At 45.7% G+C, this 13,416-nt stretch overlaps 1 protein-coding gene and 1 non-coding gene across 2 annotated transcripts in view; one reads left to right on the forward strand and one right to left on the reverse strand.

Moving 5' to 3' along the window:
- Myo10 (myosin X) overlaps window positions 1–13,416 on the forward strand; it is a 201,052-nt gene that overhangs the window by 91,948 nt on the left and 95,688 nt on the right. The window contains exon 4 of the mRNA XM_031360245.1: window positions 7,738–7,925. Within this exon, the coding sequence (XP_031216105.1) occupies window positions 7,738–7,925 (188 nt within the window). The remainder of the gene's footprint in view (window positions 1–7,737; window positions 7,926–13,416) is intronic.
- On the reverse strand, window positions 1,568–1,761 carry LOC116084048. Its single transcript, XR_004116012.1, has one exon. It is a non-coding gene; the product is annotated as a U2 spliceosomal RNA (small nuclear RNA).

Consider the following 13,416-nt stretch of genomic DNA (forward strand, 5'->3'; position numbering starts at 1 on the left):
ATCCTCAGGCAAATCTTGTGCATTGGAGCATTTGGGGACATTTGGCCAAGGAGGAAAGTGGCTCTCATGGCAGCAGATGAATGTATGCAAAGAATAAAACAGCTTGATGAATGTCTTAGGGTTTCTGTTGCTATGAAGAGACATCATGACCACGGCAACTCTTATAAAGGACAACATTTAACTGGGGTTGGCTTACAGTTCTGAGGTTTAGTCCATTATCATCATGGCCTTAAATATGGTGTCATGCAGGCAGACAGAGTGCTAGAGAAGGAACTAAGAGTTCTACATCTGGATCTGCAAGCCCCAGGAGGAGAATCTGAGCCACTCCCAAGTGACACTCTTCTCCCAACAAGGCCACAACTACCAATAGTGCCACTCCCTAAAAGCCTATGGGAGCCATTTTCATTCAAACCACACAATGCATTTATCCAGTGCAGGGCATTCAAGGCACTGGAAGAAAGGCTGCCACTGCTGATTAGCAAGGTGGCCAAGAGCTGGCCAAGGTGCAAATGAGTGAACTTCATTCAACTCACCAAAAAATGATGGCAGAGAATACATATGAGTTTTGGGGAAATGTAGTCTGGTAACCAGATTTGGGCTAAAGGTAGGAGGCATCAGGTCTGGGAGGAGAGTTAACCAATAAAACCTGCTGGAAAATAATGACATTTTCCATGGCGAGTCCTGGAGGGTCAGAGAAGTACACGCCATCATGCCATGGTGCTCTAGGGAGATCAGAGGACTGACTGCTCGTGGGAGCTGGCTGCCATGTCCTGGACTGGACAACTGTCATTAGGCTTCATGGCAAGTGCCTTTTGTTCCTGAGACATCATGTTGGCCCTAAACATCTGAATTCCTACAAGATCACTGGACTGCCATTTGTCAGTGTGTGCTCTGGTGTGGGGAAACAGGTGATCAGGGGAAGGTGAGCTTCCCCAATGTTGTATCTGAGTCATTTCTGAACAATCAGGGGAGGAGGGTACGGTACTCCATTGAGAATGTGGATCTCAAGTTGCAGTTCACACAGGGTAAAGATTTAGAAAGTGAATCACTGCCATATTAAACTGGCATGGCTGCAAGAGGAGAGGGAGAAATGATAGGTGGGAAACAAATCTGCAATAAATGATTTCCACTTAACTGGGTTTCCCTTCAGCAAAATACATCATAGTGCCAACTGTAGATAACTGGTTTCCCTGGTACATTCAGCCAACTTGATCTGTACGCAGCCTTGCGGGACCATAGGATGAAGAGGGTTGTTAGCAGTGGCAGTAATAAACACCTCTAACTCATGGAGCACTTCCAGATAGTAAACTTGGGTGATAACAGAGGGGACCATGCTATAGCTGATCAGAATCTTGGTTTAGAGAGGTTAAGCCGTGTATCAGGGAAAGTGACATCTGGCTGAGGACCAAGTGTTTGGATTTCTCCAGACTGATATTGAGACTAGCCTTTCCATGGAGGGAATTATGACAGTCTACCAACAGTATCGCCCTCTATGTCTATAACTCAGTGCAGCTAAGGCCTGTGGCTCAAAACAAGGTTTTTAATTTATCTCTGATGTTATAGTAAGATGCTATATACAGCTCCTAGAGGCACTGCAGTACCAAGCCAGTGTGTGCAATGGTCAGAACAGGCTACTCCACTTTCCTACTATAAAAGTACACTTATCATACTTTACCATATCAATCTTAGATAGAAGGTACATGAGATATTAAGCTGACAAGAGCAGGACTCCTCTTGATCTTAGTCAGAAGGCTAAGAGTTACATATGACTAAACATTAAAAACAATACTGTTTTCGAAGATGTACAACATAACATGGTGTTTTGACATACACATGTTCTGTGAAATCAAATTATATTTTCGATGGGTTAGATACAGGGACATTCTGTTTTTGCAAGCTCTGAATTGGTAGGTTTGGTGTTGAAGAAACACAGTGAGTTTGTCTTAGTGGTTTTTGGGCCACATGTGCAGTGGCTGTTCCAAATTATTAAAATGAGCAAGGAGGTATTTTTGGAGGGGGGGTGAGTTATGTGGAACTTTCTGGCAAGACAATTAACTTGCTTCCAAATAGGATGTATTTTCTATTTATGAACATCCATAAAAACGAGTTGAGTTATTTAGCGTTGTGGAATTTGGAATCCAATATGCAGGAGCCAGTACCTGCGTGTGTCCCAAGCCTTAAGCTGCAGAGCCATCATGGCCATTTTTGGAGTGGTAATCATACCTTTTTATAGAGTGCAGAATGATCAAAGCTTACAACAGCGCTGCTTCCCAGCTGTCAGGGTCTCCTTCAGCGCTCCTCCTTCCGCCCCACTTGCTACCATGTGCCTGGCTCCTCTTCCTCCACCTGCCGCTTAGCTGCTTGTTGGAGTTCTTTTGCTATTTACTGACCCTAAGCACACAGATTGTGCTTTAGAGACAAAATCATCTTTGCAAACGAATGGTGACATCTTTAATTAGGGGTCGGGGGTGTCTTTGACAATATTTTGGCTAGGTTTCAAATACTGTAGCTTGTTATTATTTGGGTAGAATATTGATAGCCATTGCCTTGGTGGTTTTTTCAAAATATACATCTGTTGTGAAGTTCAGAAGTGTGATTTGGCACCTACATGGGCACAGACAGTTCAGTTCACTGATAAGGACCCTTGTGGGGCTGAAGCCACTGTTCCGAGAATGCAGTCACATAGCTGAGTGGTGAAGATGACATCTGAGAAGTGATCTAGGGAACTTGCTAATGATGTAGACATCAGAGAGTATGCTAACAGAGACTGGGGCAGCTGTGAAACCCCCCTCTGGTATACACAGCTCCTTCCTTGACCCCTGTTGTGTAGTGCATACTTAGTTGGGCAGGCCTTGAGCTGTTAAATCAGCTTTTCAGAAGTGGAATGAAGGGAGGGAGATTAGGACTTTTGGGCTGCGTGAGTTTGGTATGTTGGTGGGCAGTAAAGATTATTGTTGTTAGTCCACAGTGGTATCTATCAAAACCTGACTCATGTCCTTACCCTTATTCACCCATCAAGGAGTTGTAGAGAGATCTTCTTCTTCCTGTCTGCTCTGTTCAGTGCCTGCGAAAAGAGGTCAGAGTCGTGGCCCCTGCCTGCCTACGTGGAAGGGTCTTGTTTGGCAGCTGAGGGCTGGCGGTGTGCTTATAGCCCTCTTCACCGCGTGTCTTAATTACTGTTCTACTGCTACGAGGAGACACCATGACCAAGGCAACTCATCGAAAGTGTGTAATTGAGGCTTGCTTACCACTTTGGAGGGTTAGTCCATTATCATCATGGTAGCGAATGTAGTAGTAGTAGGCCGGCATGCTGTCGGAGAAGTGGCTAAGAGCTTTACCTTTGATCTGCAGGCAGTAGACAGAGGTGGGGAGGGAGAGGGAGAGAGGAGAGAGGGATTAAGAAAGACAGAGAGACAGACTGAGACTGGTATGGGCTTTCAAAACCTTAAAGTCAGGAACATACCTCCTCCAGCAAGAACACACCTGCTCCAAAAGGCCACACCTCCTAATCCTTCCAGATAGCTCTACTGGGGACTAAGCATGCAAATATATAAGCCTGTGATAGGGTTCAGGGGTATATGTGCTTTCAAACCACCACACCTAGGCTCATGAATCGTCAAATAAAGTTGTTTTGGAATCACAGTGCTTTTCATGGAGTTTGGCAAGCATGGCCGTGGAGATATGCCACGTATTTGCAAGCTCCATGGGCTGCTTTCACACAGAACAGCTGTTGCCAGAGGTGCACGGCTTCCTCTGAGCCCAGGAAGTATGGTGGCTTGGGTGGGGACATGTGGACCTGGACTTCTGGCTGTGTCTAACCAGAGCTAGCACAGTTGCAAGTCTGATCACAGTAAACCGCTTCAGTGAGCAAGTGTGGTCTGGAAAGATGTGGGTGGGTGGCCAAAGTGCACCCAAAACAACATGGGTGGCAAGACGACTGTGGCAGCTGAGCCTTTCCCATTGGGAGTGAAGGCCATTGTGTCTCTTGTCTACAGAGCAACCATGTCAGCCATGGTGTCAGAGTGAGCCTTATCCCAAAGGATGCTGTGTGTTTTAGCAGTTCCCCGGCTCATAAAAGGGGAATATGGCTTTGTGACCATAGCAGAAATAAGCACTTTGTTTCAAAGCAAGCTTGCAAAAAAGAGGATCTAGAATTGCTGATGATTTTAGGAGTAATTCAGTATTTTAAGAAACCCAGGAGTGGGGGATGGGAAGGTGGAAGTGTCTGCAAACAAGCAAGAGGTCTCTAGTTCAGATCCCCATTGCCAAGGTGAAAGGCTGGATGTACTGGTGCTTGTCTTCCGGGAAACTCACTGCTGGCCAGCCTTACTACACCAGGGATCTCAAGCTTCAATAACAGATCTGGTCTCAAAGATGAGACCAGGCATGGAGTAGTGGGATGGTGAAGAGCATGTACTGCTCTACTGGAAAGCTAATTCCCAAATGCCATAACCACCATTCATCAGATCTAATGCCCTCATTGTAGCTTCCACAGCAGCCCCACACATGTGACAACTCATGTACGCACATGCACAGGAACACAGTTTTTAAAAGTAAAAGAGGTGCCGGAGAGATGGCAGTGGTTAAGCACTGACTGCTCTTCCAGAGGTCCTGAGTTCAATTCCCAGCAACCACATGGTTGCTCACAACCATCTGTAATGGGATCCAATGCCTTTTCTTGTGTGTCTAAAGACAGCAACAGTGTACTCATTAATAAAATTAAATTAAATTTACAAAAGAAAAGTAAAAGAAATCTAAGACAGGGAACAATTGTGAGATACCTGGCATCAGCTTCTGGTCTTCTAGGTATGCATGAAAGGAAGGGTAGCTCAGAATTTCACACCACCATACAAGTGTGGTGAATAGACATGCAAAATATTCAAGACATGATGTATTATTTTTAAAAGTAGTCTCACCGATGATAGATGTGCAGCCTCACACCAAATTAAGTGAATCAAATGTGGAATCTCCTTATGCACTACTTACGGCTCTAACGTTCTTTCTACCTGCCCCAGGCTCAGCTGAGCAGCTATGTTGATAGCACGTGGTTGCTTCTCTGTTGGCATGGTTGACTTTCTAAAAAGTGATGGCATTGACCATTGACCTCTGTTGGTGTGAGTAAAAAAGTTCTCACAGTGAAAAGTGAATGCTTTTGATATTTAATAGAAAGAGGACAGACTGACAATATGGAGGTAAGGACCAAGCACTCAGAACCCCAAGTGTCTCCTCCATAGAGAGCTAACCAAGAGGAAGGGACCAGGATGCCTGAATGCCTGCTGCACTGTGGCCAGTGTTGCCCCTACTGCTTTCCTTGGGGGGAGGAGTGGCTTCTGGTTTTTTTGTTTATTTTGTTCTGCTTTGGATTTCCCTTTCTGGCTAAATTTTCCCTACAGAGCTGTGACCAAGAGAAGCAGATTTTCTAGGGCATCCACATTTCCAAAGACCGGCACATTTACTTACAAAGTCACATTAATTTGCCTAATTGAGGTGAACTTTACTCGACATAAGTTCATCACATTTAAGTCTACAAACAAGTGAGATGTAGTGCATTCCTGATGTTGAAGAGCCCACACTTCAGTCTGGTCCCTAGGTATCTTTAATCACCACAAACAGAAACCTGGTACTGACTAGCTACTGCCCTCCCCCATGGGAGTTCTGCCTCTTCACTGCTTTGCAATCTCAGTCTTCCTGTTTCTGTGGATGTGCCTGTTCTGGAAGTATCTGTTGTCTCTAACTTGGTGTGCTTTCAAACTTTACACACTGATATTATAGCATTTATATAATTTCTGTATTCCTTTTTTGTGGCTAAAGAGTATTCTATTGTGTGGATGTACCATAGCTTTCTCCCTTGTGGTCTGATGATGGGCTTTCCTTTGGCTGTATAAGTAATACTGCTGTTAATAAAGGTGTACAAGTATTTAAGTATCTGCTTTCCATTCTTTTTGGTTATAAACCTAACCTTTTGGTTATAAACCTTTTGGTTATAAGCCATGGCATGCAATTGTCATGGTAATGCCATTTATGTTTAAAATCTCTTTTTGGCTTAAATTATTTTCCCAACCTAGACATTTTTACATTTGAAAAAGTTGCCCTGAACATGCAATACTTTGCCTGGTATTCCTGGCAGTTAATGAGAATATAAATCACTTAAGTTGTAATGAGGTACAGGTGTTCTCAGAACATTTGGACTTTCTGTCTACCTTGGCTGTCCCCCTGCCCAGTAGGAGTGCTGCACTTTAATGAATGTGGTAATAGAAGGTTCTAGAATTAGGTTGGCTGGATTCAGATCTCATCTCCATTATGTACTGACGCTGTAGCTGTTGTCAAAACTTTCTCCTCCTACCTCCATTTCCTCACCTGAAAAAAGGCAGAACTGCATATTTCCTAGGGTCATGCTGGATGCTGATGGGGTTAGGCACATGTATGGCCTGCCTGGACTCCCAGGACAAAACCCCACAACACATCCATCCCTGTTCCAGAGGCCAGGGCATCTAGGAACAGAGTCTTCAGCAGGTTTCTACATTCTTCTACTGGCCTGCTTCTGAGTGTGCATCCATGGGGTCTGTGTGTCCAGCTGTCCTTTTCCTACAAAGACACCAGGCAGAAATGGATTCAGATACCCACCCCTAAGAGCCCCAGTTTAAATTACTCACTCTTTAAAGGCCCCCATCTTCCAGTGTAGTGCTATTTTTAGGCATTGTGGTCAGGGTTTCAACACATGGGGAAAAGACAGCGCTGGTCCTTGTAAAGCCACAGCAGGTGTGCTCCCTAGGAGGGGGGAGGTGTCTGCAGGATGCTGATTCTGGGATTCTGGTGTGTGACCCTGGAAAACGGGGGGGGAGGGGGGGGAAGGGGGGGGGACCAAGATCCAGAAGTGCCAGTGAGTGGAAGTCCCTATGGAGGGAACCTATGGCTTTAAGCAGTGGAAACTAGCTTAGATGCTGTACTGCTCTGGAAGGTCTGAGTAAGGATGCTGTCATCTTTAAAAACCTGTGGCCGTATAGCTGGGCATGGTCGTACACACCTTTAGTACTAGCATTTGGGAGGCAGAGACAGGTGGATCTGAGTTTGAGACCAGCCTGGTCTTACAGAGGGAATTTCAGGATAGCCAGGATTACATAGAAAAATAGACCTGTTTTGAAAAACAACAAAACAAAATAAAAATACTGTGGCTGATAGACCCTGGTATAGGATTTGTCACTGGGATGATTTTTTAACCGTTTCAGAGACATGCCCAGTGCTGTGTGCCATGCTTTAATAGCAGTTGACCTTCACAAATTTCTCCACACAGAAACTACTCATTCAATAGTGCTTATACCCTCTCCCCACCCCACCCCTGCCCTTTTTTCTATTTTCTGCCTTTGTCACCTGCTGTTTCATAACAGCTACGGAGTGGAGGAAGGGAACCGGAACTGGTCGGGCTTTGGGCCAGGAAAGGATTGGGATTAGGGAAGTCACCTGGGTACAGGGATTTGGTCTGGGCTCATTGCCATCCTAGTTCACCGTTAACCTCTTCCTGAAAGCCGACTCTGAACCAGCTCCGTGCATCTGCGCAGTGTCGAGGTTATATACCTTAGGGTGTAGGGACAGCGTGGACAGTGGGTGAGACCACGTGAAACGATCGTTTCGCTGGATCGCTCCAGCCCCCTGTGCAGAATGCAGAGCAGGTGACGTACAGGTCCGAGCCTGGCCTCACTGCCCTGATAACACTGCCCCGTCTTTTCTCTCTGCCTGCAGACCTACATCGGCTCCATCATCGCGTCAGTGAACCCCTACCAGCCCATCGCTGGCCTATACGAGCGTGCCACCATGGAGGAGTACAGCAGGTGCCACCTGGGCGAGCTTCCACCGCACATCTTCGCCATCGCCAACGAGTGCTATCGCTGCCTGTGGAAGCGCCATGACAACCAGTGCGTCCTCATCAGGTGAGCCAGAGCGGAGAGAAGAAGGGGTGGGCCGACTGTCTGCCCAGCCCAGCAGAAACCATTCACCGGAGAGCTCTCCAGCCAACCTGGCTCCTGCTGAGGGCGCTCAGTTGCAGACAGATTGTGTGGGTTGGCGTTTTGCCCTACCTAGGCCTTCCGTTCATTCATTTGTTCGATCATTTATTTATTCCCATTTTTTTCCCATTTATCCCCAATTTTCTTGAATTATTTTTTTGGGCCATTTCACAGATGAAGCACTGTCAGTCTGTTTATTTAATGGCTCTTGCATATTTGAAATCTTTTACATATTTTAAAATGCTAGTCACAATGCTTGAATGTTTTGAGCAAGACTTTTTTCTACTGTAGAAGAAATCTACTATAGAAATAGAAATCACTCTAGTTAACAATATTCTGATTTTAAGAAAAATTTTAATAATAGGAATCCCCCCCTAAGCAAGTAGTTTTTAACCTGTAGGGAGGTTGCAACCCCTTTGGGAGTGGGAGTGGGGTCAAAAGACCCTTTCACAGAGGTTGCCTAAGACCATCAGAAAACATGGATATTTACATTATAGTTCATAACAGTAGCAAAATTACAGTTACAGAATAGCAATGAAAATAATTTTGTGTTTGGGGGTCACCTCAATATGAGGAAGTGTTTTAAAGTGTTGCAGCATTAGGAAGGTTGAGAACTGCTGTCCTAAAGTTTACCTGCGAATTAATTAGGTGAACAAGCATAGCTTGTGGTGCTCGCGTTAAGAGAATGGTACAAGGACATGTTTATTTAAATTAATTTGTGTTAGATAAGGCGTGCCTGTTGGAGCCAAGTCTAACGTATCTGTATGCTTTTCTGTCTTGGGTTGATTTGGAGACAGGATTTTGCTGTGTAGCCCACACGTGTCTCAAACAGCATTCCTCCTGCCTAAGCCTCCAAAGTGCTGGGTTCCATAGGTGTGTCAGGATCACCCAGCTCTTACTTACTTGGAAAATAAAGTAACCAGAGCCCCCACCATGAAAACTCTTTCCATGAAGAATGGCATTAAAAAAAAAAAAAAACCTGGAGTACATTTTTATACACTTCTTAAATTTTATTAATAATGGATGCAAATTGGCCCACTGCATGTATCCCAGCCGCATCCCCCCGGAACCTGTTGTTTGCTCAGGGAGCCTGTGGCTGCGGTGGTAGGTCCCATCTGGATGAGGTCCAACACACGTGATGAAGTGCTGAGGTTTCCATGGAGAATCCAAGTCCTTCATTCATGTGTCCCTCCAGGCATCCATCCACTCATGGGCCATGACAGTGACTGAGGAGTGTCGCAGGCCGCGGAACTGCCACTGTGAATGATTTTGACAGCTGTTTTACATGGCTTTCTAGCCCCAACATGTGACGGAATAATTCTATTATTTGAAGAGGGAAGGAAGTGGGAAGGGCAATTTGGTTTGGGGGAGAGCAATATATCGAAACCCAGGGATTTCCAGTTCTGTGACAGTACCACGCGAGGGAGCGGGGGAGTGGACAGATGGAGAACGCCGTCTGTCATTTTTGGACCTCGAGCCGGTCAAGCTTGCCAAAACTGTAGCCCCACAGACAGGTCACCTGTCATGCACCCAGCCAGGTAATCGGAGGACTGTTCCCAGATGGTGAAGATTGGCTCAGAGGCTGAGGGGAGCATGCTGTACCACGTCCCCTCACCCCAGATCATTGGAGAAACTAGCCCTGTGGGGGAGGGGGACCAGTGGAAATCCTCCCACCGACCCCAGGCTAGGGAATGGAGAGTGTGCCAGAAGACGGCTGAGATGTGCCCATACTGCCCAATGTGACAGTGAACATGCACTGTGCCAGGCGTGAAGGCATGGGCCCCTTTTTCAGCCTGCAGTGTGAGCCCGCTTATAATGACCATCATGGGAGCCACACCATTTCATACTGCAGGATCTGGCCATTATACTTGTCCAAAGTTTCCCTGCTTCTTCTCTTATTGAACAAACAGAAATTGCAGGTACAGAATGGATAAACTGATTTCCCCTCCCCCAAAGCATGGGGAGAGATGGACTTGGTTCTCTTCTTGGTCACTGTAGCAATGCTACCACGAGGCTGTAGAAGTAGCTTGGATATAACGGTGTATTAAGTGTATTAAGTAATGCAAACAGGGATCATGCTAATTCAAAATTAGTCCAAGTGAAACTACTGTGAATAGAAATAACTTCAAGGAGTAGCATGCCTAGTAAGTAACTTGACTTGTGACTCAAACATAATGAAAGATTGCTCTTTTGCTGTTTTGCTTTCATAAGGCAGGGTCTATGCAGATAGCCCAGGCTGGCCTTGAACTCATGATGCATGTATCTATCTCAGTCTTCTGAATGCTGGGATAAAACCGTGCTACCAGCTGAGTGATGGTTGTGCACACCTTTAGTCCCCAGCACTTGGGAGGCAAAGGCAGGTGAGTCTCTTGAGTTGGTGAGGCCAGGCTGGTCTACAGAGCAAGTTCCAGGACAGCCAGGGCTACACAGAGAAACCCTGTGTTGAAAAACTAAAAAAGGAAAAGTAACCATACTTAGCTAAATGAATCCACAAGAGTCTTTGTGAATGGATTTGTGGCCCAGGCATGGTGACTTCTAACCCGAGTATTCTTGGAGACAGGGTCAAGTATCGCAGAGTTTGAAGTAGCCTGTTTTACTAGGGACATCCAGTACTATGTAGTGAGACCCCGTTCAAAAGCAAAAAGAATTGACTTGTCACTAGAATGTGTGGGGGTGGGGTTGTTTTGTGTTTGAAACAGGGTCTCACTCTGTAGCCTCTGCATCTCTGGTGCTGGCAGTGCCACCATGGCAGGCCGTCTGGTTCACTAGAGCGTGTCAGCAGGTTTGCTTGTTTATTTTGTTTTTTTCCTTTTTTTTTTAACTCCTTCCCTCCCCTCCCCTCCTCACCCATGCCCCACTAACCCCCTTTCCCCTCTCTCCCATTTCTTTACGGAAGGTGTGGGAATTAAGAAGGCAAGGCACTTTAAAGCTGACTTGCTAGATACAAGCTTCTGTTTGGTTTCCTCAGCCCTCATCTGCCCCCTGGTGGACGCAGTGTATCTTACTCGTCTCACAACATTCTCTCATGTTCTTGGCCTTAAAAATCAGAGAATATTCTCTTCCTGGCCCCCCACACTATCAAGTATATTTAAAAACATGCAGTTCAGCCTTGTCTGAGGCCCGCAGCTGGGCTTGGCGATATCAGGCCTTTAGGCTTCCATTCTATACTGATTCAAGGTTGTTCTGCTCTGAAACTCTATGTTTTTTTTTTAATTAATTAAAGTTTTAAAAATGTATGTGTATGTGTTACCCCTGCATGAAGTAATGTACCCCACATGCATATGCAGGGGCCTACAGATGCCAGGAGGCCGTGGCTCCATTGTGTCTTTACCTATAGACAGGTGTGAGCTGTCTTGATGCGAGTGTTGGGAACCCTACCAAGGTCCTCTGCAAGAGCAATAAGTGCTCTTAACTGCTGAGCTGTCTCTCCAATCCCTACTTTTATTTTACTTTTTAGTGGACATTTAAGTGAACGCTTATGCTATTATAAGCTTTAAGTATAAAGTGTATAAGGTTACATATATATAACTTTAAAAATCACATAAAGATTTCCCCCTGTGTAATTAATAAGGTTAGCATGAAGCCTTGGTTGGCCTTCTACATTTGACTGTGATGTAAGGTTTGGTTGGTTGGGTGGTTTTTTTTTTCACTGTCTCTGTGTGTGTGTGTGTGTGTGTGTGTGTGTGTGTGTGTGTGTGTGTGTGTGTGTGTGTGTGTGTGTGTGTGTGTGTGTATGTGTGTGTATGTGTGGTGGTGGTGGTCTTTTTGAATGTGAGTGGACTCTCAAGATGCAGAGCAGTGTCACATGACAAAAATCACAGCAAATGTCCTTCTAGGTGCCATTGATTCCTAATCATGGTTTAGGAGTTGAGGCAACCTTCAACCATTAAGTAGAGTGAGCTTCTTCCTGGGACATAACAGAACAGAGGAAGTCATGAGAGCAGGGGACGGGAGAAGAGAACCGCAACTGACTGGCCAACTCTAGGCTACCTTTGCAACGGTTGAAGTGTAAGAACTTCACTTCTCAGATTGACCCAGACAGACTAGAGTTTCCTGATTTCAGGAAAACCTAGTCAGGTCTGGAGTCCATGTGCTTTCTCACGACTTCAGTTTGATTGTGTAGCACTTGGCTCGAGTGACTCCATTTTGGTATAATCAGTCCCAGTACAGAACTCAACCCTAAGCAGTGCCCCCCTTATAACTTTTGTCCTGGGTAAAAAGCTAAGGCTAACTTGTCTGTACTGCTTCACACCAGGACAACATGTGGTGGGCAGCAAGCCTTTACTAACTGTCGATCAAAGGATGAGGAATTCAGAGGAAATGGTGCAGGGTCTTTGCTTTCTGTTTGGAGTTTTCGAAAATGGAGCCATTTCTTATCTGTGCCTTTTATATTATGGGATGGTATGAGAGTAACTGGGTTCTTGGTCTTCTTCATTTCTTGAGGTGTGTCTTGCTGGGTGCTGAGCCAGAGTTGGGTGTTTGGTTAGACAGAGACCATGTGACACAGGGCATGGCCTGTGACTTACAGTAAGATGCAGGTGAAGGACAAGCATATGGGTGAGGATGGTCTGGAATGGGATCAAAATCTGTGGAGGAAGCTCTGCTCATTATACATCCCAGAGAAGCTCGGAGACGCCTGCCTTCTCTGTGGAGAACATGAGGCTCAGACCTGGTGAGTGACTGATGACGACAGAGATTTGAACTTTAGCCTCTGCTCCAACCAAGTGCTACTTCCTGCTGAAGCCATGATGTAAGGACTTTGTTTAACTTGCTAAGACCTTTGGACATAATCTTTTAGACACTAGAGACACCCCTTTAGTTAGTTATCAACTAGGAAATGATAGAACTTAAGATTGATCTGATTTATATTTTAAGAAAAATGTGTTGTTTTGGAATTTGATTCATAGGAAGGACATGCTTGATCAGCAGATGCAAACAGAAAGGCCAAAGAGCATATGTCCCAGGGTCAATGATTGGCTCGCCAGTGTCTTAGCTTCTCAGCCCTGGCCAGTGCCTGCAGTGAAACCACCCCAGCATGAAACAGATGGGAGGAGTGTGGCTGAGGAGGGAGTGTATTCCCAAGCAGGAAGGTAGAATGAAAGGACCACACATCATGGTAGACACATATCCTGCTAAGAGCCCAAGCATCCCAGTGCGTGGAGAGTCAGTGCATGCTAGCACCTCCTCCTCCTGCTGTTTGCCCACCTCCTTCCTGATTAAAGAGCACATTGCTCCCAGCTCTTTGAGCCTCACTGCCCAATTTCTTCGATTTCTTTGATGCAGCTGCCCTATGTAGGCCTGTGTCTTCACTCCTTGGGTTTTGCTTTTGCATCTCATGGGAGGTGTGGATTTGTGGGTAGTTGTTCTCTGTAGGGAAAACACACGTCTCCCCATCTTGTTGCCAGGACCCCTCGGA

This window comes from Mastomys coucha, unplaced genomic scaffold (genome assembly GCF_008632895.1).
Source record: "Mastomys coucha isolate ucsf_1 unplaced genomic scaffold, UCSF_Mcou_1 pScaffold8, whole genome shotgun sequence".
Taxonomy (NCBI): domain Eukaryota; kingdom Metazoa; phylum Chordata; class Mammalia; order Rodentia; family Muridae; genus Mastomys; species Mastomys coucha.